General features: G+C 33.4%; 2 protein-coding genes across 3 annotated transcripts in view; one reads left to right on the top strand and one right to left on the bottom strand.

Moving 5' to 3' along the window:
• The window catches only part of LOC114338955 (protein BCL9 homolog), a 72,810-nt gene extending 53,450 nt beyond the window's left edge, over positions 1 to 19,360 (bottom strand). Inside the window, exons 1-2 of the mRNA XM_028289578.2 lie at positions 17,334 to 19,360; positions 9,949 to 10,183 (exon numbers count right to left, since the gene is read on the bottom strand). Coding sequence (XP_028145379.1) covers positions 9,949 to 10,183; positions 17,334 to 18,933 — 1,835 coding nt within the window. The 5' untranslated portion in view covers positions 18,934 to 19,360. The remainder of the gene's footprint in view (positions 1 to 9,948; positions 10,184 to 17,333) is intronic.
• A 777-nt stretch (positions 19,361 to 20,137) lies between these two features.
• LOC114338954 (actin depolymerising venom protein gelsolin 1) overlaps positions 20,138 to 25,149 on the top strand; it is a 175,572-nt gene continuing 170,560 nt past the window's right edge. Inside the window, exon 1 of one of the 2 annotated variants that reach the window (XM_050663650.1) lies at positions 20,138 to 20,240. The gene's annotated coding sequence lies outside the window, so the exon portion shown is untranslated. The remainder of the gene's footprint in view (positions 20,241 to 25,149) is intronic. The other variant, XM_050663651.1, reaches the window with a different exon arrangement.

Below are 25,149 nucleotides of genomic sequence, written 5' to 3'. Positions count from 1 at the left end.
AATAAACTGATTATGAACTATACAAGAACACAAATAATACCTTGGAATTTCCAATTAAATACGATTAAAATGGAATTAATACAATCACCAAAACAACCTTTTTTTCTTTTAAACTTTTATTTATACAATCTACTTCTACATCGACTTCTACATAAGAGTTTTAAGTGAATGTGAATGAATTTGTAAATATTTTCGAAATATCCTAGCGGTTTTGTTGTCGATGGCAGGTAGACCCTGGGTCGTGACGTCAGACCCGTTTACGCATCTCTGAAGAAATTTGAATTTTATAGCATTTTCAAAGCCGCGTAATAAGCGTATGGGTTAAAAATACTTATTTGTTTTTTTTTTACATGCAATCGTTTTAAGATCATGTTACCTTATGTTTTTTAATATTATTTTAATATTTAAAAATATGTGCAAGTTCCCTATTGTAGCTTCGTTTTTTATTTAAGATATTTGTTTTCTACTACAGCGGAGTAAATAAAGACCAAAGAGCAGAAAGTAGCAGAGGGTAACAGAAGAAGAAAATATAATAAACATGAAAAATATTGGACAGTTATAAATAAAAGAATAATCAGTGTAGATATGAAAATAAAAAGAATATATATGTATATATAGTCATAATAGGAGTAATGCCCCCACCGATGACAGTAAAGGAGGAGAAAATATCAGTTCGAAGAAATTCTACAAGAAATACCAGAAAACGTAAACAGTCGGAAAGAAATTGTATTAATGGAGACCTTAACACATTCGCTGCCACCTATTTACTAGTTACTAACTATTGGTGCCACATATTATTTTTTTATTTATTTTACGGGCAAGCCCAATTCTGTAAAAATTAAGAAATTATATTTTTTAATAGATTATAAATAATATTACATAAATATATACTATATAGATAAAAACAATAACATAAAAACAAATTAACAAATTACACATGTTTCACTGAAATATTAAGCCCTTGTAAATTGCTTTTAAAACGACTGATGGAGTTGTCAAACAGTTGTAAATCGTAAAGGGACTAGATTCAAGACTCTGGGTATGAATGAAAAAGTGAATAATTAAATCTATGAAAGGGTACATGAAATGTTCGCACTTGTCTAGTGGAGCTAGGTGGTACAAACAGTTCTATCTTATCAAGATTGGACTGTTGAATTCAGTTAAATAACTACTTAACCACTGCAACAAAGATCCACTTATGCCATATGAGCTAAGCTTGCGAATCAGGAGTTCATGGTTAACTCTATCAAAGGCCTTGGAAAAGTCAGTATAAATTGAATCCACTTGCTCTTTCAAGGCTTCAGACAGAAAATCGACATCGGTCAACAAACTCAATTTTGCAAATTTACCTGTAGTAAATCCGAATTGCTGAGAGTTTAGGATCCTAGAACTATCAAAGGTGAGGAAATCAGTAATAATGCTTTCAACAACTTTTGGTATAGCACTAAGAATAGATATAGGACGGTAATTACTAATGTTAGATTTATTACCAGATTTATATGTTGACATAAGAAAGTTTCCAAAAATCTGGAAATTGACCTACATCCAAAGATTTATTAAATATGTGAAACAAAGGTCGCGATTGTATAAAACTGAATTCCCTAAGAAAATTAGGTGGTATACCATCAGGCCCTGGACTCAGGATTCAAGACATTAGTGAATTGCTGGAAAGTTTGCATTACGGAAATCATAATAATATTTGTTACCAGAAATTAACCTATCAAAAACACTTAGCTGCAATGATATTAACGAATTATGATGAGAGTTAGGTAAAATCAGAGCGTCGTCAGCTTCAGAAATAACAAGCTCTTCGGGGGCCAGGATAAGATCCAGAATAACACCCCTGCTATTAAATATAAAATTACGATGAAAAAGATTATGATAAGCACACTGATTTGAAACAACCTCAATGGCATCAACTACATCTAAGCGGTGACAAAGGTTGTGAGGTTGCAAAAGAGGAATAATCTTCAACTATCCACCTAGCTGAGGGGAGATTATAGTCACCAAATAAGTAAAATTTATGAGATGAAAATTGTTCACTTAAGAGCATCAGCTGGTCAGCATGAACCTGATAAGTGTAGGTTGGAGACTGGGGTTTAATATATAGAGCTCCCAGAATAAGTTTGCCATGAAACCGTACAAACAGCTGTTCAATAGATGGATCAGAATGAATTCGTAATGATGAAAATTTCTTTAAAACAGCTATCAATACTCCACCCCCTCTAAGAGATGCACTAGAGGCAGGTGTACGATCCTGTCTATAAATATTGTAATTGACAAGACCAATTTCAGCATCAGCAATGTCACTATTGAGCCAAGTTTCTGTTAGAATGATAATATCATAGGTATAGTTAAAAACATTGAGGCTTAATTCAGTAAGTTTTGTTCAGAGACATATATAGTAACATTAGTAGGGAGCCAATATGAAATTTGAAGACTGTATATTACTTTTATCCTCCGAATTCGGAGGATAGCAGGCCCACTAAACTTAGGTAATAATGAATTTAGAAAACTCATGAACCACGAAGTAAGCGAACTTCTGAAAAGAGAAGACATCGTCAGATTTATCAAGGCACAGAGACTCAGATGGATGGGACATATAGAAAGGAGAAATCCAGAAGCCGCTATCAAGAAAATTTCCGTGCGTTCACAAATTCTTCAGAGCTCACTATAAGTTTGACCCCCATTAGTTTACAGAAATACAGAGAGGACAAGTAATATGATATAATAACAAAAGTCAACTTAAAAATCACAGTTTAAGATGTTTTCGACTAACCCACCTTCTATTTTGGGTATTTTGGGTACAAATGACCAACCAGTATCGTGGAGTATATGATTAAAACATTTATTTGAACTAAATAAATAATATATTAATATTATCTACTGTATTTAATGTAAATTGTATTCTTGTTTTAATAAAATTTCTTTATTTTATTCAAAAATAAAAAGTTACTTGCAATTTGTAAAAGATACATTTATTTAATTAATACTCATTTTTAAATTATACAAACTACGATTACAAAACTATTCAAATTCAAAATAAACAAAATCATCTTCGAAAGCCGAGTCGTCTTGCAGGTTAATAATTAGCGGTTGTGTCTCTACAGTCGTATCAATTACGTTGTCAAAATCCCACATTATTTTTGGTTCTTCTTCCATGACGTCTTCTGCATCTCGCTATGACCCGAGTTTACCCACGTTTCGTCCTGATAGTAGATTGGCCTTCTTTCATCCCGGAATTTTCGTATGAATCTTAAATAATTTCTTCTCCAACATATTATCTCTTCCAGGTCAATCAAAAGTGACTTTTAGTCTGATTTCTCCCACCAGAAATTTAATTCTTTTAACACTTGCCACAATAGGGAACTTGCATAAAATTTTAAATTCGAAAAAAATGTTATAAATCACAACAGAACATAATTTAAAACATGTATCAAAGATAAAAAAAGTTTTGTTTGTCTTTCGTTTGGCCCCTAAAGACGATTAAAAATTCAACTTATACCAGCCAGCCCAAAACGCGTCGTGACGTCACGGGGTTATATGTTTACATTCGTAAACAAAATTGTATATAATTTTAAATTTAGACATTATAAACGTCAGTAGAAAATACAGTTATGTGACTTTACAAGTGTTTTGATCGTTTGAACTATTCATAGAAAACTTGTACTTTTACAAAATGGTTTTATTTTTCATAGTAAACCTTCTTTCCTTTCCCTTAAAAACTGTATCAAACTCCAATCTCAACAAACTGGTATATATTATTACAATGACATACGATAAATGTCATTAGAATATAAATATTTTTCCTTTATTACGCGACGACGAGCTGGCCAAATAACCAAGTAAGTGGAGGCCAATAAACTAAAGAAGAAGAATATACCTAAATATAACCATAAACGGAACCATATAGTTAAACTCTGTGAGGGACCGTTCAAGTATGACGTAACGCAGGTTGGGGGGGGGGGTCAAAAATCTTCAAAAATTGCGTTACGTAATAGTTAAACACCCATTACAGTGCGTTACGTAGGAGGGAGGGGGGGTCAAAAATCTTCAAAACGGGACGTCACGGGTCGTTTGAACTGTTTTAAGATACAGAAGACTTTAAATTTGTACTTCTAAGTTATTATGAGTTTTTGAAACGTGAAATTTTGGAAATCCCATTTTTATACAAAACTGAACATTATTATGTAATAAAAAAAAATGTGCAAGTTCCCTATTTGGTTCGTCCGATATGAGGCAAATTCGGGTCGTCTATAACATCTTGTTTAAGTTGGGTATTTCTTTTTTGAAAAAAAAAATCCGTGAATTTTCCTTCGAATACCCTTTTTGGCAAATTCATCAATTTTAATAGGCTTTTTCCGCCTCTTTAATTGTTCGCTTGTATTTGGGTTAGCTATAGGTACCTGATTTTTTTCTTTCTGATAGGAACCTGTAATTACATTGTTGACTCCCCTACGCTCGTCATGTTGGCACAACTCTCGATTATGTTCCGAACAGTGTTTGTGGGATTCTGAGAAACTAGAGCAGGGGTCATCAATTAGCTTACCTGAGGGTCCGTTTCGAAAACCTATGACACTTCCGGGGTCCGGATTTATGCTGCCTGTGTCTGACTGTTCTGATTCGGTTTCTTTGTGGATTCTTGTTAAAAAATATCCCGTATAAACAAATCAGAAGGGTGCCAGGCGAAATTTTTGGGCAGAAATTGTTTAATATATTTTTTAACAAATTCAAAACATCACCTTTTTTGCCCGCGAAAATATGTTTTTAGCATTTTTGGGTCCTCTTAAATAAAAAAGATCTGTCATTTTATTAACACTTATGAGTTTTCAAGCATCGCAAATGCATATTTTCGCATTTTTCAGATTTTAAATCGCTTATAACTCGAAAACTATAAACTTTTCAGAAATATGACAAGAGACCTTTATTGTTTATAATTACCCAAAAAACCTAAAAAACATTTTTCGAGGCAAAAAAGTAATTTTGAATTTGCTTAAAAAATTATTTCACCCGTTTCTGTTTCTGATTTGTTTAAAGGGAACATTTTTGAACAGGAATCCGCAAAGAAATCGAGTCAGAAACATTTTTCATACGAAAGTGGCCTCACACATGGACTAATATGGAAAGGAAAACTAATAATATCTGATTGTTTTTTGGTTACTGTATACTTTCCTGTAAGTTTTCCTGGTACAATAAATAAAATATAAATTCATTGTGTATTGTTTTGATGTTATTATCAGTATACTTTGAAAACAGCAGTATTGTAAATTGTTAATGAGAATATTTTAAAAATTAGGAATTTATATTTTGAATGCTAATGAAGTCTTTAGACGTCTTCAATTTTGTAAAAAGGAAACTGAAGAATTTAAAATAAATAATCATAGTACAAAATGCTAATTACCATGTTATCTTTTCTACATTAGTTTCAATGCAAGGTGTTTGTTGCAAACTTATTAAATCTGAAAATTATTTTAATTAAATGCACATTAGACCAGGAAGGATCTGTTTTTAGGTGGATGTGAGAGGTGGCATTCAGATTTTTGCGGATAAAGTTAGGTGATAACTTCGTTAATAATAGGTTTGTTCGTAGAACGATCAGCAACCGCTGCCAACCATCAGACGCATGCGCGTTCGTAGTCTACGAACGCTAACTGTTAACTGCGCAACGCTAACTGTTCACTGCGCATGCGTCTGATGGTTGGCAACGGTTGCTGATCGATTGAATCGTACTACGAACAAACCTAATAATTGACTTATGCTCCTTCTCAAATATGCCCGGAACATTAATAAAAATAAATAAAATTTTTAAAAATTTCAAAAAATTTCGTTTTTTTTTTTTAATTTCTTTGCTTATAACTTTAAAACGATTCATTTTGGAACAAAGTCGTAAAAAATAAAACAAAGATAATTAAATTTTCTATCAGATACGATTGGTTAAAAATGTCTTAATTTAATACCCTTGCTGGAAAATAGCAATAAATATAAAATAAGGGGGCAAAACAAGCCTGTCCTTATTCAATGTTTTTCCATCACTTAGGTTACACTTGGAACCTTCCTAATTCGCTTAGAAAATTTTTGTAATGTGCTAAAACCGTTCACCAAATTTCATTAAAATTGACTTGCTACATTTTGAATAATAATTTTGCAATCTAAACTTTTTTTAAAAAATTAAAATTTTTTAAAATCTTCCACAACAAAAACTAGAACATACAAATATTTGTCAATTTTTTTGCATATAAAGAAGCACTCGACCTATCTAATTCACTTAACAGAATTGAAATCGGATTATTTAAGCAGCCTCAGCAATGTTTTAAAGTTATAAACAATTTTTTGGCTTATAAACAAATTAGTGCTGTGTCCAGGAGGGGCTGCTACGGGCTCCTTTATTTAGATGGACTTACCCAAGTTTTTTTATGTATTTTGACCCGTAGAACACGAATTTTTTGGGTAACAGTTGATCCGGATGTCGATAAGATTGTTATAAACAAAGAACTTGAGGAATTACATAACATCGATTTTTCGGAAAATCAAACATTTTTTTGTATTTTTTGGGTAATTCCAAGCAAAAAATGTTCTTACAAGTTTTTTCGTAGGATGCATAGTTTTCGAGATAAACGCGGTGGAACATACAAAAAATGGAAAAATTACAATTTTTGAACGAGAATAACTTTTGATTAAACAATTAAATAGCAACTCCGCTGACAGCATTAGAAAGTTTAAGTCAAATTATACCGGTTTTAATTATTTGCATTGCTAAAAATTAATGTTTTTATTATTAAACAAAGCTATTTTTTATAAGCCAAAAAATTGTTTATAATTTTAAAACATGCTGAGGCCCCTTAAATAATCCGATTTTAATTCTTTAAAGTGTATTAGATAGGTAGAGCACCTCTTTATATGTAAAAAAATTAGCCAACTTCTAAATGGTCTACTTTTTGTTCAGAAAGATTTTAAAACATTTGAACTTTTTTAAAAAAGTTTATATTGCAAATTTATTATGCAAAATGTATTTGGTCGATTTTAATGAAATTTGCTAGACCATTTAAGTAAGTTATAAGAATTTTTTCTAAGCGAATTACTAAGGTTCTATCTAAGTGCCACCATAGTGGTTAAGAAACATTGAATAACAACAGGCGTATTTTGCCCCCTTATTTTGTATTTATTGCTATATTGCAGAAAAGGTAATACCTTAAGACATTTTTGACTAGTCGTATATCATACAAAATTCAATTATCTTTATTTTATTTCTCTACGACTTTGTTCCAAAACGAACTGTTTTAAAGTTATAAGCAAAGAAACAGAAAAAAATCGATGTTTTTCGAAATTTTTAAATATTTTAATTTTTTTTATTAATGTTCCGGGCATATTTGAGCAGGAGCATAAGTCAATTATAATACTGAAGCTGTCACCTAACTTTATCTGCAAAAATCCGAATGCCACCTATCACATCCAAAAATAAACGTTTTTTTACAGATTAATCCTGGTCTACATCTGAAAAGTACTCCTACTTAACATATATGAGAAAGGAAATGAATATAAAAAATGCACATGACAATTTTATATTATAGTTTACTTAATTTCAAAATTAATGATTAGTAAGTATAACAATAAGGGGGAAAACTCTTTACAAAATTGGAAAAAAATGACATTTTTTTATGTACAACCTGTCTGAAGTTTGGAGTGAGTTTAGTGCAACTGAGTCTCATTAGGGAGTTGAGATATTCATCTGTTAAGTGAGATCTCTACCGATTTTTAATAAAGTTCATTCTTGATAAAGCGGCTTTGCACACACAAGTTGAGCCAAACATAGTACACAATTTCATGGCCAAACATTTTCAAAATTGCCAAACACTAGGTATATTCTGAATTTTAGCGGTCCGCTAATTGGTTACCCTTGAACTAGAGCATGGTGAACGTTCAGAACAATAGTCTTCTCTCTTGGTGAATATACAGACTTACTGACTGTACGCAACAGTACTGGTGTAAAAATTGATGATGTTGATGATGATGTGCGTATATGTTCGTAGGAATATGGAAAAAAATCTACTCACGCACTGCACAAAATTCGCAAAACAAATATTCGAGACGCTAATTACTACCGTCTTTTATTCAAAATAGAATATTGATAAACGTTTTAAAAAGGAAGATAAATGTAAATAACCATTATTTTAATGAATAAACACTTCAGGAACCTCCGCCTATGATTTTACTACTTTTACGACCGTTTTATGACTTTGAGGCAAATTTCCTGCTTTCAACAATTTATGAACGGACCATAGGAGTTTAGATGCCATGATGATGATGATGATGATGATATTACTTTTATCTCAACTATCTTCAAGGTTAGTTCAAAAATGAATGAGTTGAACCTTTACCTAGGTGCCTGCAATAGTAGAAAACTGCTCACTGTATGGCTCATAGATGTGGGTGACAAATAAAAAAAAAATGAAAAACACAATAAATTCAACAGAAATGATGTTTTGGAGAAGAATAAAATTAATGAATTAGAGAACTGATGTATGTCAAGGAGAGACTAAATGACAAAATCCAAAAAACGAAAATTACTCTGGTGTCGATATATGTAAACGATAGTTGAGACAAGAATACCGCTGAGAACTTGGAAATGGAAACCCAACAGAATAAGGAAAAGAGGACATCCTAGATTACAGTGGAACAGACAAATAAAAACAGCAATTGAAGAAGAGACCTAACTCACTGAAGAACATATAAATGACAAGAAAAAATGGTGATTGGGATGTGGTAAACTGCAAACAAAATATGCTGTGTAAAACCACAGATAAGTAAGTATTACAGAAAATATAAAATTTTGAGGGGACACACTCAAAAAAATTCAGTGAAATATCAACAAAATCAAAAACGTTTGGCAAACTTTACAACAATAATAATTGATAAGCATAAAAACAGAAAAGGTACAACAACAGTGTAAGAGATTTTAGAACTAATATGGCACTTAAACATCTTTTTATTATAGATGTTCAAGAAATCGGCACCGAAGGTAAAATATTGAGAAAATTATTAAGTATAGTTGTGCTAGCAAACTAAGAGAGTCATTATTATTCAGCTCACCGGGGTACTATTGATTGAAATGTGTAATTAAATAAACAAGGGATTATTCCATACAACAGGATCCTTTGTTGATAGAATTTCACATCTTGAAGAATGACACCCTGCTGAGCGGGGTGCCATTGTCGAGTTGTGAAATTATATAAACAAAGGTTTAATTTTATAAAACAGGTAGATCCATTGTTTATGCAATTTCTCAACTCTGACAATAGCACTTTGCTCAGTTGAATAATAATGACTCTCTTAGATAGTTTGCCAGACTTTAATACCAAGGGTAAACCACTACCCTAAATGTTCATTCCGTTTTTAATCATGGCAAATATGTACATAACTAATGATCATGGGACACAAAGAGACCAAGTGACACAAAATGCACTACTTATGATGGCCTGAAGCCTGAAAATAATGTATCGTTACAAAATACTGTCTATGACTAATTGAAAATTTAAAATAACTGTTTAATAAAACATTGTAATATGACAATTATGTAAAAAGTCTGATAGAGCAACACTTAAGTGCCATAACAGAAGAGCGACTGTAGCCGGCCACAGTCGCATAAGAACCCACGGTAAACTACTTTTGTGGATTCACAGAGTGGCCGGCCACAGTTGCCCATCTGATATGGCGCTAAGTGTTTGGACAAAAGCGCTAACACAAACTTCTATGTATGGCAAAAATTTAAATGATTACATACATGTTGTAAGATAAAAGTAAAAGTATAACCAGGACAAAGTGCAATGGTATCTAAACCCGAAAATTGGTTCATAACACTTTTCACAGATTTCACTTTACTTTAAAATATTAATCATGGGTAACTGTATTGTGTAAAGAAAAAACTATCTACAAAATGAGAAAAAAACTTACGGAGGTGATATGATATTTCCTTCTTTTAAGCTGGTATTTGGCTGTTTCTGGATTATCAGTTCTTGTCCCTCAAAAGTATTGAGGTACTGTATTTGCTGAGGTGAAGGTACAGGCATAAGATTTGGTTCTTTAACAACACCCGTTGTTGGTGTTGTTGCACATGAGGTCGTTGAAGTACTAATATGTTGCTTTTGCTGTGCCATAGATTGTAAGGTCCTGCCAAACATTCCATCAGCTGAAAAAAAGAAAAGATATTACAAAACGTAGTTTTGGTGGAATGAAGCTAAATTTGTTCGTGTTAATTTTACCAACAAAAATACAATATATACCAGTTATAATCAACAATAATATCCAGATACCATATACAGATACTGCTAAGCATTTACATATAACATTAGATGCCAAACTACGCTGGAAGACTCAGTCAAGAAAAAGTGGAAAAGCTAAATATAAGGTATAAAAAACTGTATTGACTAGTTGGAAGAAACTCCACTCTGTTGATCCATAATAATTTACTACCTTACAGACAAATATTGACACCTGAATGGCCTTATGGATGCCCACTATGGGAGTGTGCTAGACCAAGGAATATACTGCCGTCCTCAAATAAAACACGGTATGTGCAGCCAACTTAAAACCGAGAAATTGGCTTTCAAAGTTTTTTTCTCAGGACTCTATATGTGTTGACGGCATATTCCAATTTGTTTATTTTGGTAGTAAATAAAATGATACGGCTTTCAGACATTCCAGAAGCATAAATAAGGTCACAAGGAAACCACACATAGGAAAAACTCAATTTTCAATTTTTTTGCAGATACCACGTTTTAATTATTGAGGACGGCAGTATAACACTAATACAAAGGTTCCAAAACAAAATACAGGCTGAGAAACATTGTAGATGCTCCTTGGTATGTGGCAAACAGTGACTTCCATAAGGATCTAGGAATGGAAACTGTGGATATATTCATGAAGAAGATATCTCATCGCTGGGCCATCCTAATCCACTACTTCATCCACTACTGCAACCTGTCCACAATAGAAGACTAAGAAGAAGCTGGCCCTCCGACCTAAGAGGTAACTGAGGAAACATCGCTGGATGTTTACCTCTCCACGTCACCACATTTACAATAATTTAATTTAATGTAAGACCAACAAATTGACTTATAGATGCTTGTTTTATATCTGATTGTCAATAAAGGGAGATAATAAAAAAAAAATGAAGAAGATGGCAGGAAGGAAGTCCCAAGCAATGATTTCATAGGCACTAAAATATTGAGGCACAATCCAGCTTCTTGATACTACTGGAAGAAGATTGGAAGAGGAGAAAGCCTTTTGAACTAGTTTGAGTGATAGTGAAAAGCAGAGCATAGTGCTTGATAGAAGTTGGGGGAAGGAGCGGTAAAGGAAAATTGAGGACAAGATAGGACTATGTGGCAAAGGACTTGAGAGAAAGAGAGAGAGGTTTATATGAAGATTGGAAAATTGGACAGAAATGACTGGCGAAGAAGAGTAAGTACAGCAACCCCTAAAAATGGGGAAGCTGAGGAAGAAGAAGAAAGAGTCCACAATGGCATAAAAATCCTAAAGTAAAAAAATATAATTATTTAACACATTTGCTCCCACTGATGCCACAAGGCGTTTTCTGATACTTGAGTCAGGTGCCGCTGATGCCTTTTGGTGTTTATAACCCGTGGAATTAAACAGGGTTCTTTGTGTATTGGCTTCATACGAAAGTGACTGAAAATAAGTGGCAGTGAATGTGTTAAACAGTAAGACTTAATAATGGTATATTCAACTACTAGTGTGCTTGATAATTAAAATATTATTAGAATGTGGATCTAGGTATTGACAAGTAAATGGTTAATATGAAAGATTGATAGTCTGAAAACTTAAAAACAATAGAACACAAAATCAAGGTAAAATAGGCATCAACATTTTTAAAATCATGATGGACTTATGTAGAATGTGTTCATCTGTATGGTGGGCATATATTTTTAATATAATTAGTACTTTAGGATCACTTTTATAATAAACAAGGTTTTATTTAACACCACAAATTAATCTGTATAACAAGTAAGTATAAGAAATAACAACTTAGGAAGTAGAAAGTATGATATATTGACAGTCAAATACCGAAATCTCATAAGTCAAAATCTACAATTTTTCGGGAAAGCAAAAAAACTTGTCTAATATGTGTTTTTCCTTTCTCAGTATTTAATTGTTACTTAAAAAAAACATGCCAAAACACACTTTTCAACAGAAAAGAAAGAAGAGAAAGAAAAACATGTACTAAGCAGAGAAGTTTTTTCGCTCTCTTGAAAAATTGTAGATTTTGACTTATGAGGTTTCAGTATTCTGCCATGCTTAGCGAAAACGCTGTATCTGCAAAAATCTGAAAAAATTAAATTTTTACTTCTTTCTAACTTTTATAAAACTTTTAAAAGTCTATAAAACTTTTCAAATTTTTCTCTAAGTATCGACTATGCTTAATTGTTTGTAAAACATGCTTTGCACCATTCACACATGATGAATTGCATTTGATCTGAAACCATAAAGTAGCATAAACCGTGACAATAAATTTGGTCAGTTCCTTTAATTCTGATGTTGGATTTTCAGTGCTGTCAATTAAATCTACTTCTGGTAACTCACAGTCAATAATGTCACAGTTTACAACCTGCATATTTTCGCAATGCACTATTTGATTTCCTATAGTTCCTGCAAAAGCTCTTGGACTTTAAGTTTGACCGTCAAGCTTTTGAAAAAGATGCCGTAAAGGCAATTCATTAGCGTGAAGCTGACAGATAAATCTTTGTAAAGGACAGCCTAACTTTAACTCTAGTTGAAAAATTATACATTTTTTTCTTCCCGTATTTACCGCAGTTCCGTCATATCCTACTACCACTAGTTCTTCTCGATTATATCCATAACTCTCTAAAAAGTTCACAATACTTTGACAAATGCTCAGAGCCGATCCAGAAAGGGGTAGGTACTGTGTGACCTAAAAATATGGAGCCTGGCTCTTGAACTAATGAAACATGCTCTTCGAGTGCGGTTCTTCTGTGGGGCTTGCCTTCAATATTTTCGATAACGAAGGTTTTATCTTTCCTTCTGTCAAAATATGTGGCCTTACAAAGTTTTGGGTGAGTTTTGCATAAAACCTTTTCTTGATTGATCTCTTGCTCTTCTCAGTTTGTTTCTTGAAAGACCAAAGTCGCAGCACCCCCGCACCCCGAAGATGGGACTAATAGACTAAACAAACCAGGGCCGCCAGGACCAGGCTTTGGTTAATAATGCCAAAAAATTGTTTTTTTCGTTTTCTACTGCCTGTAGAGGGCAGAAGATGTAATTTTATCCAAAAGTCGTAATAATACTTTCTTATTGTCGTTACTAAAGGTAAATTTTGGTGGGTATTCCAATTCAATTTGTCATTTTTTTTTATTTTGTGATTATTACTCCAACATTTTTTTTTTCATTTTTCAAAGGCCGGTAGAGAGGGCAGAAGATGTAATTTTATCAAAAAGTTGTAATAACACTTTATATAGTAGTTACTAAAGGAAACTTTTGGTGGGTATTCCAAATCAATGTGTCAATTTTTTTAAAATATTGCGATAATCGATCCACCCTAATGTATGCGTCATCAAAATAACTTGTTGCAATTAATAATACAAGGAGAAATACAGGGTAGAAGGAGTTGTGGAAGAAGACACATCTCCTGGTTAAACAATTTGAGAGCTTGGTTTAACTGCACTTCTGAGGATCTCTTTAGAGCAGCAGTATCGAAAGTGAGAATTGCCATGATGGTTGCTGACCTTTGTAGAGGAGATGGCACATGAAGAAAAAGAAGACACGTCACCAGATCTAAAAGTGTTAAACACAAGAAAAAAAAATACATGCATGGACACAGAAAATCTTGAGAAACATTTTTGGAGGTGTTAAAGAGAGCTAGAAGAAGAGCCAACTGCGAGATCATGAGTCTTTTTATAGAGGATATCAGGAGTAGTAAATGTGGTATCAGGAGTAGTAAAAGTATCAAGATTCAGATGGACATTTAGAACAAATGAAAGAAGAAAGAATACCAAAAATATTAATAAATACAGAGAAGGGTGACAAAAGGTCAACCAAGAGATTCAGATGAAGCAGAAAAGTACTTTTAAAGAGAACGGTTTTAGAAACAGGGTAGGAAAAACTAAGGGCCATAGAGAATCGAGAAAAATTGTCAAGCTATGGGCCTAAAAAACTGTAACAGCCTAGAATAAAACAAAAGAAAAAGGTACGACATGTAAATAGATCTAAGAGCTTAGGTTCAACAGGATGAAAAAAGAAATAGATAAAAATGTACTAAAACTAAAGATCATCAAAAACAACTAAGAAGGCATAAAAAGAAAATTAACTCACATTGTCGAAAATAAAAAATTAATTTAAGTATAACATAAACACTATGGATTATAGGGCCGGAGTAGCTCAGGCGGTAGTATGTCTGACTTCCATACAGGTAGGCCGAGGTTCAAATCCCAGCACCAGCGAGAACAGGCGCCAGGTTGACTCAGCCTGAATAAAATGAGTACCTTGGCTAAAACCAGGGTTAATAATTAATAGGCGGTTGAAGCTTAGCACTGACCCTGTTACCTTCCTTGTATACTGTAGACCAGGGGTGGACAAAAGCCGACCCGCGGGCCGGATCAGGCCCTTTTGCTTACTTTATCTGGCCCGTTGAGAAATCCAGCAAGCAATTGATTTTAAGAGCATAGGCGCAATGCTTTTTAAATGCATTCATTTATTTCGAATCCTGAGAAAACTAATAAGTATTTTTGAAAAATTTAAACGCTGAATGATATATTACATTATTGCCCAGGGCCAAAAGTCCCTGAAAACTTCTATGTTTATTTTAATAAGTCACAAGGGTAAAAAAAAGAGAAAATTTAATGTGTTTTTTAATTTCAAATATCTCATTCAAAAGAAACTGTTTGTTTATTCTAAGGGATTTTCGGCACTCGGTAATAATGTAATCTTTCATTCTGCATTTAAATTTTTCAAAACTAATTTTTAGTTTTCTCAGGATTCGAAAAAAGGAATGCATTTAAAAAGCATTCATCCGAAATTTTGCGCCTACGTTCTTCATCTCTTTTATGTGATTTTGTTGAAATCAACAGTATTAATGTTCGTAGTGTGCAATGAAATGAATCTCTATTTTCTGCTTTTCTTAAAAGCATCTATGTTTAACCCAGTCCAGGCGCTAATATTTTTCGGCCAGGGTATTTGTCATCTACCAGGACCGTTTTCTTTCGATTTTACCCTTCATAATCAGCTGCTGCAACAACTTACAATAACATACATATCGTTTCTAAGTATGTGCCCTTTCTCCTTGCTGTCTTTCTCCTTTTAATGATTTCTCACCATTTCGTTTGTAATATGATCGGTCCAAGGTATTTTCAAAATTCTCCTAAAAAGCCACATCTCAAAAGCTTCAGGCTTTCTTATTAAGTCAGCATTAACAATCCAATAAACGAGAATAGAGTGGACATACATCAGTTTTATTATTATCCTGGTTTTTTATAGGGTTCTCTGCCTTCCAGTTCTGTTCGCTTCGTTCTTCTGTCGCGCGTCTTTGCGTTCGCCAGAGTGAAGGTTCCTTTTTGACATTACCTTTTGAATCCACAGAACTAGGATTGTTTCGGCCCTCCTCTCTTCTTTCCCTTGGCGTCAATTTTAAAATTTGTTTTGGCAGCCTGTAGTCGTCCATTCTTTCTACATGACCATACCAGATCAGTTGTTTCCTTTGAATTTCGTTGATGATGGTTGACTTGACATAACGTTTTACCATTCGATATCAGATTTGCAGACTGAATCTTTGGTTACTCAGAAATTTCCTTATCTTCATCAAGGCTGCTCTTGAATTTCTGAATTTCATTTTTTATCTGGATCCTTGTTATGGCTTAATATAATGGAATAAATTAAAAATTTCGTAATTTTACTGGGAACAAATGGTTCACATGTACACCCACACCCAACTGTGACAATTTATTATTAGTATTATCTATTATTAACAGTCAAATGTCTTTGTCCAAATTCTTTATAATGATACTTATAGTATTGTTGTCAAAAAAATTTCTTGGGCAGAGAAAAACATCCACCAAAAACATTAGCGTGTGCGCAGCGTACATACTGGGTATGGTATAGGTCTCCGGCCCGGGAGACATTTTGAAAATTTCATTTTGGCCCGCGCTTAAAAGTATTTTCCCACCCCTGCCGTAGACCATAGATATAGCAGACTACACTACTCCAAAGCCGCGTTAGCATTATAACACAGGAGACTATTATTATACAGGGTGTTTCATTAAGAATTGTCCATATTGTAACTGGAGAAATCTTAGCACAAAATACGAAGATTTAACCCAAAACACTTAAATAAAATATTATTCATTGCCGAGATACAGAGTGTTTCATTACAAATGTTCTAAAATGATTTTAGCCCATTGTTAAAGCTCCTTTTAATATTTTTTTGTTCAAACTTGGCACACAGTTTACACATGTTAGGATACTTTAATTAGTGTTAAAAGATAGTCTTCCGCTATTACCAGAGGCGTGCTGTAGGGATATATACTTCATTTTCGCCCCTTTCCCCCCTTCAATCTACGCCACTGTCGTAATAATCATTTCAGCATGTTTTTTTGATTTTTCGTTACTTTTTATGTAAATGTCATCATTTTGTCTCAATGCGATAGAGTAAGTAGTTTTCAAGTTATTTGCGTTTTAATGTAATGGATTCAAAAAGATTATGTATTTTAAACACATAATCTTATTAAATGTAGTTTAAAATACATAGTCTTCTGGAAACAATTATCTTTAAACGTAAATAACTTAAAAAGTACTTACTCTATCGCAATGAGACAAAAGGATGATATTTATGTAAAAAGTAACAAGGAATCAAAAAAACATGCTAAAATGATTATTACGACAGTGGCATATATTGTGAGGGGGAAAAGGGGCGAAAATGAAGTTTATATACCTACAGCCTCAGGTAATAGTGGAAAACTATCTTTTAACACTAGTTAAAGCATCCTAACATGTGTAAACTGTTTGTCAAGTTTAAACAAAAAATATTGGAAGGTGTTAAAACAATGGGCTAAAATCATTTTAGAATATTTGTAATATAACACTCTGTATCTCGGTAAGGAAGAATATTTTATTTAAGAGTTTTGGGTTAAATCTTCATATTTTGTGCCAAGGTTTCACCAGTTACAATATGGACAATTATTAATGAAACACCCTGTATAAACACTGTGAATTGTAATCTAGTATATAAAGGAATATGAATTAAAATACTATGAAATAGACATTTTTTAATAATCTATGTATGAAGTAGATATATAAAATAATAGGCTTACCTGTAGACTGATGGGTTGATGTTGGTTCAGTTGATGTTACACTGGGGGATAGGTGATGTGACGATAATGGTGTACTAGGATTACTATGATTAAGTCTTGGTGCAGAGGGAGAGTCTTGTGAGGTAGGGCTTTGTCCAGTACTCATATGCCTACTTAATCCAAAAGGCCTATTAGGATCCGCAGGTGAATTTAGAGCTGACGAGGCTCTAGGTGAAGGTAGTGATAAATTTGATGTTGGATTATTTGGAGATGTAGGATTTGGACTTTGTAAAGCTATGGGAACACTGGCAGACCGAGGTGTTTGATGATAAGGAGGGGGAGGTCCTTGTAATCTTGGTCCTGGTCCAGGAACACCTCGAGGCATCACTGCTGGTCCCCCACTTCCCGCTGGCATGTTCGGACCAGTACTACCACCACTTACTGGACCCACTGCAACTACAGAACCAGGACCTTGTTTTCTTTTTGGGTCATCATAAAATTGATGTAACTTCTGCCATTCCAACTGCCCACTAGGAGGTGTTGCACCAGGAGGAAGATTTGAGTCAGCTGGTACATTACTTCCTGCTCCAGGAGCATTTCCACCAGCAGCACCCCCTGGAACTCCTTCCATACTTTGACTTTCAGGAAAGAGCATTTGTTGCATTTTTCTTATTGTAGCCAATTGTACTTCTCTGTGTTGGCGCTGTTGGGGAGTGAGATTCTCGTCAGGCACTTTGACACCCTGCAATGAGGGCTGAACATTTGCTAAGGAAGGACTGCAAGCATCCATATCAGGCACCACGTCAGGTAATCCATTAGAAACAGCAGCATCTAGACCTTCTAAATGATTATTTTTCGTATCCCACGCTATGTTCGTCTCATCCAAACCTACCATATCGTCTAAAGGATCAGGTCCCAAAAAATTGTCCAAGGTAGTTGGAGGTTTCGAACCAAGCCCTGGGCTTCTGGTACAACTTTTGTTTTTCATCATTGCTATATTTGAAAGCCACTGGGCTGGATTTTGACGATTGAACTGAGTTACTTTAAGTGGGTTTTTTTCTAAGTACTTTTTTGTACCAGGTTGGGCACAATGATAAGCTATTATTGAAGGATACCTACCTTGTATCACTTCTTCTGCACCTGAATTTGCCAATATCGTAGAAAACACAAAGATTTGACTTTGTTGTTGCATGTAGTTTACTTCCATAGAATTGGGTTGCTTATTTATTACGTTACTTACTAGGGGTTGCACTCCTTCTGGAGGCTGAGAATGTGAACTGCCTCCAGTAGTAGGCAACCCCAGTCCAAATGCATCTCCTCCTAACTCCCCATCTATACATTCTTCTTTGAGAGGCAGCGCACTAGAATCAGGCCCTGGAACACTTAATGAGTCCTCTGAATGCACCTCAGGTTTTCGATCCAATGTTGTTTGTAAAGAACCTGTATTCGTTGAACCAACAATACCCCCATTTTTAGTGATAGGACCTGTACAGGGTTCTTTCTTAACACTAGTCTCTTCTTCCTTTTTAACTCGCACTTCCGTGCTAGCAGTCTCTTTATCTGAACTGCCAGCTTCATCTTTTGTTGTTTCCGAACTCTTTTCGGCTTTTTCCTTGATCATTTCGCACTTTTATCACATACCCCTTCCTTTCATGCTGCACTATCACTACTACCATTCACTTTACTAGTCTCTTTCCAGTATTATAATCTTAGCCCCTGAGATCAACACTATTTATTTATAGTCATTCCTTTTATTTTAATACCACTAATTTATGTTTCACATCACATATGTTCTAATGTTTTTATTTGCATTCCATCATTTTTTATTTTCATCTCTTAACCAAATTTGAAGAGACGCATACAGGCTATTTTGGACCTCCATGGCATCGCACAGGTATCCGTTTTCCGATATTTCAAGTTAATATTATAAAAGCTTCTAAATGACATCAATTGCTTTTGAGATTTTCTCTATTAATCCATTAAAAAAACTTTCAACAAAAATCCTCACATCACAAAATGCCAAACTGTCCATACACGCTGCTACCAACTGAAAAATAGTCAACTGGGTTACAATGCTGCCATCCTTCAGTCACTGAAAATCGGCGATATTTAAAAAAATGAAATGTTTGTCAAAAAACTCACATTTGCCTCACGATATAATAATTATTGTTAAAATTATGATATTTGTATGATACCTATATAAAAAATAATTATATTGTTCAAGAATCTACCATTAAAATTGGTTTTGCGCCATTTTTGTAATACTTACTTGATTTAAATTTTTTCTAAATATGAAAAATCAACGAGAATTTAAAATTTAAAGCTGCATTTCTATATATTTCTATTTTATTTATTTATATTTCTATATAATCCCATGTACAATAAAATTTGTGTCTCTTCCTTTTGTATAGGTAGGTACTTCTTATGTTTTGTCAATTAGCTAGCTTGTAAGTAATTATAGTACAGACAATATTTTTAAAAAACCAAAGCTTAATAAACGAAATTTTGATTTGAATTTAGTTTTTAACTTGTTGATATTTAAAAATCTCATAAAACATAATGCAAAATAAATATTTTATATTAGTTAAAAAGACTGATATGTTTTGTACGCATGACAAATTAATGAACGGAAAAAGAAAAGTCTTTTGAAAGTGTGGAATTTTACGTACTTTTCTTTTTCCATTCTTTCATTTAATAATTTATAAATAATATAAAATACCTGCATATTATGCAGATCAAAATCAGTAGTCCTACTTACAAAAGAGTGACTGTGGCAACACTGTTAAACGTCATTACCAATACTTATTCATAAAAGTCACTAGCTGTATGAGCTTTCGTAACGTTCGGTTGTGTGACAGTTCAGTGTGGAAGTGATAATTCAAAAAAAAACGCAGGCGACAAAAACAAAATAGGAACTACATAATAGAGGTAACTAACAAATTTCCTATCTGTTGAATTCCTAAATTTCCTGTACTTTCTTTGAATAAAATAAATTATACATTATCTAGTTAGGTAAAAAAGAGACAGCTTTGCATTACACGGTTAATTATGGGGGATACTACCGGGGGGGCTAACCCCCCCGGTGATGAGGAGATGTTAGATAATATAGAAAACACTGAAAATAATAGTAGTTTAAAGAATACACCATTACTTGATAGCAATGCTAATTCAATCACTAATAATAACAATGAAATAAAAAAAGGAAAAAAACATTTCTATTATCAGTACACTGATACCGGTCCCTTTGAGGTATTTATGGAGTCAAAAGGCGATAACGTCGGTAATTATAGTTTTTTGAAATTAGCAAAATACATAAATGACAAAAAAATCGAGAATGTACTTAAACTTAGCAAAAAAGGAAAAAACCGAATTAGCGTTGCTTTCAAGAAATGGGAGGATGCTAATAAATTTGTTTTAAATGACGTGGTCAGAAATGATGGATATGAATTGTTTATTCCGGCAAATAACGTAACATGTAGGGGAGTCGTTAATAATGTAGATACTAGTATATCGGATGCAGATCTAATCAAATTTTCGGGATTGGCTTCGGCCAACATTAAAGTACTAGAAATAAGACGATTTAAACGGAAGTCTAAATATGACACGGAGAAATATATTGATACAGAAACGGTCGCATTTACCTTTTCGGGAAAAGTAATCCCGAAGGAAGTGAATATATATGGGATCCCTTTTAGGGTAAAACCATACATGATACCAGTGGTTCAATGTTATCGGTGTTTTCTTTTTGGACACACAAAAAATCTTTGTAGAGGGGGAGAAAAATGCAAAAACTGCGCGGAAAAAATACATGAAGGGGATTGTTCGATGAAATGTTTACATTGTAATAGCAGCTTTCATATAAGTACCTATGAGGAGTGTCCAGAGTATGTGAGACAGCGGAATATTAAGGCTGTCATGTCTCTGGACAATCTTTCATACTACGAGGCATGCGAGAGATTTCCTTATGTTTCTACTAGAAAATCGCAAGAGAATAATATATTCAGAATGAGCCAGGAGGAATTCCCAACATTACATAAAACTCAAATAAATAATTTAGAGACAATTCCCATCAATATGCGATGGATAGAAAATGTAAAGAGTAACCCTGAACACCTGTTTAGTAGAAAAATGGAGAATAACTCAAACAAAAATAAAAGAAAGGCTAATGAAACAAATAAGACATACAATAAAGAAGTACACAATCAATATTTATTATCTCCAAATGGGAGAAGCGAAGAGAGAGCTCGTGCAGTAAACAATGAGACTCCTGGATGTTCCCGTACAGAGCAACTAGAGAGGGACACAGAAAAAACACTGAATGCGATATTAAAAAAACTAGATTGGAAACATAAGGAACATATAATCAATTACTTGAACCAGCTATTTATACATGAAAGCTCATCGAACCAAAAGTTGCTAGATTTAGATGGATATCAAGAATCCACTTATTATCCAATGGAACATAAAAAGTTTAAGCAGTAACTATAACAGTCTGAAATATTTCATAAGCGAACATAGACCCAAATTAATTCTATTAAATGAAACTTGGCTAAAAAATAATCATCACTTCTATCTAAGAGGATATGAAATACATAGGTTGGATCGAGGGGATGGTTATGGTGGCCTAGCTACTGTGGTTCATAATAGTCTGGATCACAAAATAGTATATAGGTATAATAATAATGTTAGTAAAATTCAAATTTTAGCAATAAAAATAATAGATTGGGACATTACAGTTATTAACATTTATATCCATCCTAGGGCAAAAATAAATTTAAATAGTTGGGTTGGACGCATAAATAAAATCAGGGGAAATAAAATTTTAATGGGGGATATGAATGCACATAATGCACTTTGGGGAAGTCAAGTGTCTGTTAATGTTAATGGAAGAATAATTGCTGAATCCTTAGAGGATTTGGATCTAGTTTGCTGCAATGATGGGAGACCCACGCGGATTACCCTACCTGGACAGAATGCCTCAGCGGTAGACCTAACACTAATTTCCTCGGAAATTGCAAATATATGCCAATGGGATGTGTTAGAGGATTCTGGAGGCAGTGATCATTTTCCAACTTCTTGCAAAATCGCAATTGTAAATGAAAATATAGTAACACAAAAAAGTCATAAAAGAAATACAAAGAATGTCAATTGGGAGAATTATGCTTCAAAAATGGAAGACTTGATGAAGAATGGGTGTGAAGACTATAATTCATTTACACAAATTATGGAAATGGTGAGTGATGAGGAAATACCTCTCTTGAAAACAGAAAAATCTATAAGAAAAAAGAAAAGCCCTCCCTGGTGGGATAAGGAATGCTCTAATTTAATAAAAACAAGAAAAGAAAAAATTAAAAAATATAAGGAAGAAGCAAGCAATGAAAATTATATTGAAATCAAAAAAATATTTGCATACAGTAAAAAAATATTTAAAACAAAAAAAAGAAATAGCTTCAAAAGCTTTTGCAATGGATTGACAAGGGACACTCCTCTATCTGAAATATGGCGAACAGTTAAGCTATTCTCCACATATCAAAATGCTGTAATCCCTGCTAAACTTCCCAACAAAAACATAGCTCAGAACATATTAAATAATTTGGCAATTGACATAACAGATCCTGAGTTCATGGTTATCCTAACTAACGAGGATGTGGAGGACATTTCAAGGCAAGAAATAATAAGTGTCATAAATAAAAAGGATAAGGCTACTGGCTTAGATCTTGTAACATATAGCATGATAAACAGACTTCCCCTGGTGGCGCTAGATACATTGTCAAAAATATTTAATCAAATAGTTAAAAGAAACACAGGTTTTCCACAAGAATGGAAAAACACCCTTGTCATTCCCTTTTTAAAACCCAATAGAGACCCTTTATGTGAGGATAATTATAGAAACATAGCTCTAGAGTCATGTGTAGGCAAAATTTTGCAAAATATAATTAAATTAAGAATAGAACAAATAACGGAAAAAAAATCGATACTAAGCCCTAAGCAGTTAGGTTTCAGAAGAAACAAAGGGTGCAACGATAACTTAGCTTTAACAATTAATTATATTAGAACTGGATTTAGTAAAAATTTAAATACAATTGGAATTTTTTTGGATATCAGTAGGGCATATGATACAGTCAATATATATTTGCTATATAAATACTTATTAAAGTATGACATCCCAATAACTTATGCAAACTTGATCTTGCAATTTTTGCTCAACAGAAATATCTACGTTAAAGACAAATCAAATAATATATTAGGCCCAATGCAAGCATCCACTGGATTGCCTCAAGGGTCTCCACTCAGTCCAATATTATTTAATCTCTATACTAGATCCCTACATGATTTAATAAACCATGAGATGGAGTGTTTTCAATATGCAGATGATTTTGTAATTCTGGTGCAAGGATCTGATATATACAAGCTAATTAATTCCTTAAATACCCATATAATAAATTTACAGGAGTGGTTTGAGAAACACAACTTTAAAATTTCAGCACACAAATCAAAAGCAATAATATTTAGAAAAAGAAGTCAGGCTTATAACTTCCCACATTTGATATATCAAAATATGGAAATTCCATGGAAAAATGAAATAAAGTATCTGGGATTTCATTTACAGTGCAATTTGAATATGACAATTCAAATTAACGACATGATAACTAAAGCAAACAAAGGAATAAATGTCATGAGAGCAATTTGTGGTACAAAATGGGGAGCTGACCCGAACATTCTTTTGAGTTTATACAAAGGAATAGTTAGATCTCATTTAGATTACGCAGCCAATCTTTTAAACCCCTGCAGTAAAAGTTTGATGATGAGGTTGGAACAAGTACAGAATGTTGCCTTGAGAATCGTAACGGGTTGTCTACGTTCTACACCCATCTTAATATTGCAAGCAGAATGTTCAGTAACAACGTTACAAGTTAGAAGGGAGATACTAGCACATAAATATATACTCAAACAAATGCCGGAAAAAAACAATATCATAGTAAAGAGTCTAAATAAGCTAAACGAAGCAATAAATGCAAACAATAGATTCTGGAGGAACAAGGTCATACCTGATTACTCACTAGCATATACAAATATACTCAAAAAAACAAAAAACATAATTAGATATAAAATCAATCCTATATATGAGGTAGAAAGAAAAACTCTTCTATACCCCATTACAATTAAAAGTCTAGAATTTGAAAAATATGAAATTGAATCGAACGAAAGGTTCATAGCTAAATATGGTGGAATATATAATAATCATACCCACGTATATACAGATGGATCAATAGACCCACAAACAAATCAATCGGGATTTGGAATTTACATCCCAAGCATCAATTATAAATATTCGTCACGACTCCATAACTACACACAAATCTGCACAACTGAAATAATAGCGGTATACAAAGCCATGTCGGTATGTATTGAAAAGGAAATCATGAAAGCAGTGATCTTTGTAGATTCAAAAAGTGCCTTATCCAAAATATCTAGTCACAAATGGGACCAAATGGATTATGTAACTATAATGACCAAAAAACTACTGGTAGATGCAAATAATATGGGATTTTCAATAGGATTAGAATGGGTACCGGGACATCAGGGGATTAAAGGCAACAAGGTGGCAGATAGCTTGGCCAATATTGGGAGAGAATTAAGAGTACCATATGATGTAAAAAACATCAGCACAGATATCTTTTGTGTTACAAAAAAGAACATCTTGACTCAATTTTACAATAACTGGTATTCCCAAATTAAAGGTAAATATCCGGACTATTATGGACTGCAGGATAGTTTCCCTATAAAACCTTGGTATAACAAATGTGGATATTTGGGTAGGAACAATATTACTAAC

Source organism: Diabrotica virgifera, chromosome 10, assembly GCF_917563875.1.
Source record: "Diabrotica virgifera virgifera chromosome 10, PGI_DIABVI_V3a".
NCBI lineage: Eukaryota > Metazoa > Arthropoda > Insecta > Coleoptera > Chrysomelidae > Diabrotica > Diabrotica virgifera.
Note: the sequence above shows the minus strand (reverse complement) of the source record. Positions and strands in the feature narration are given on the sequence as shown.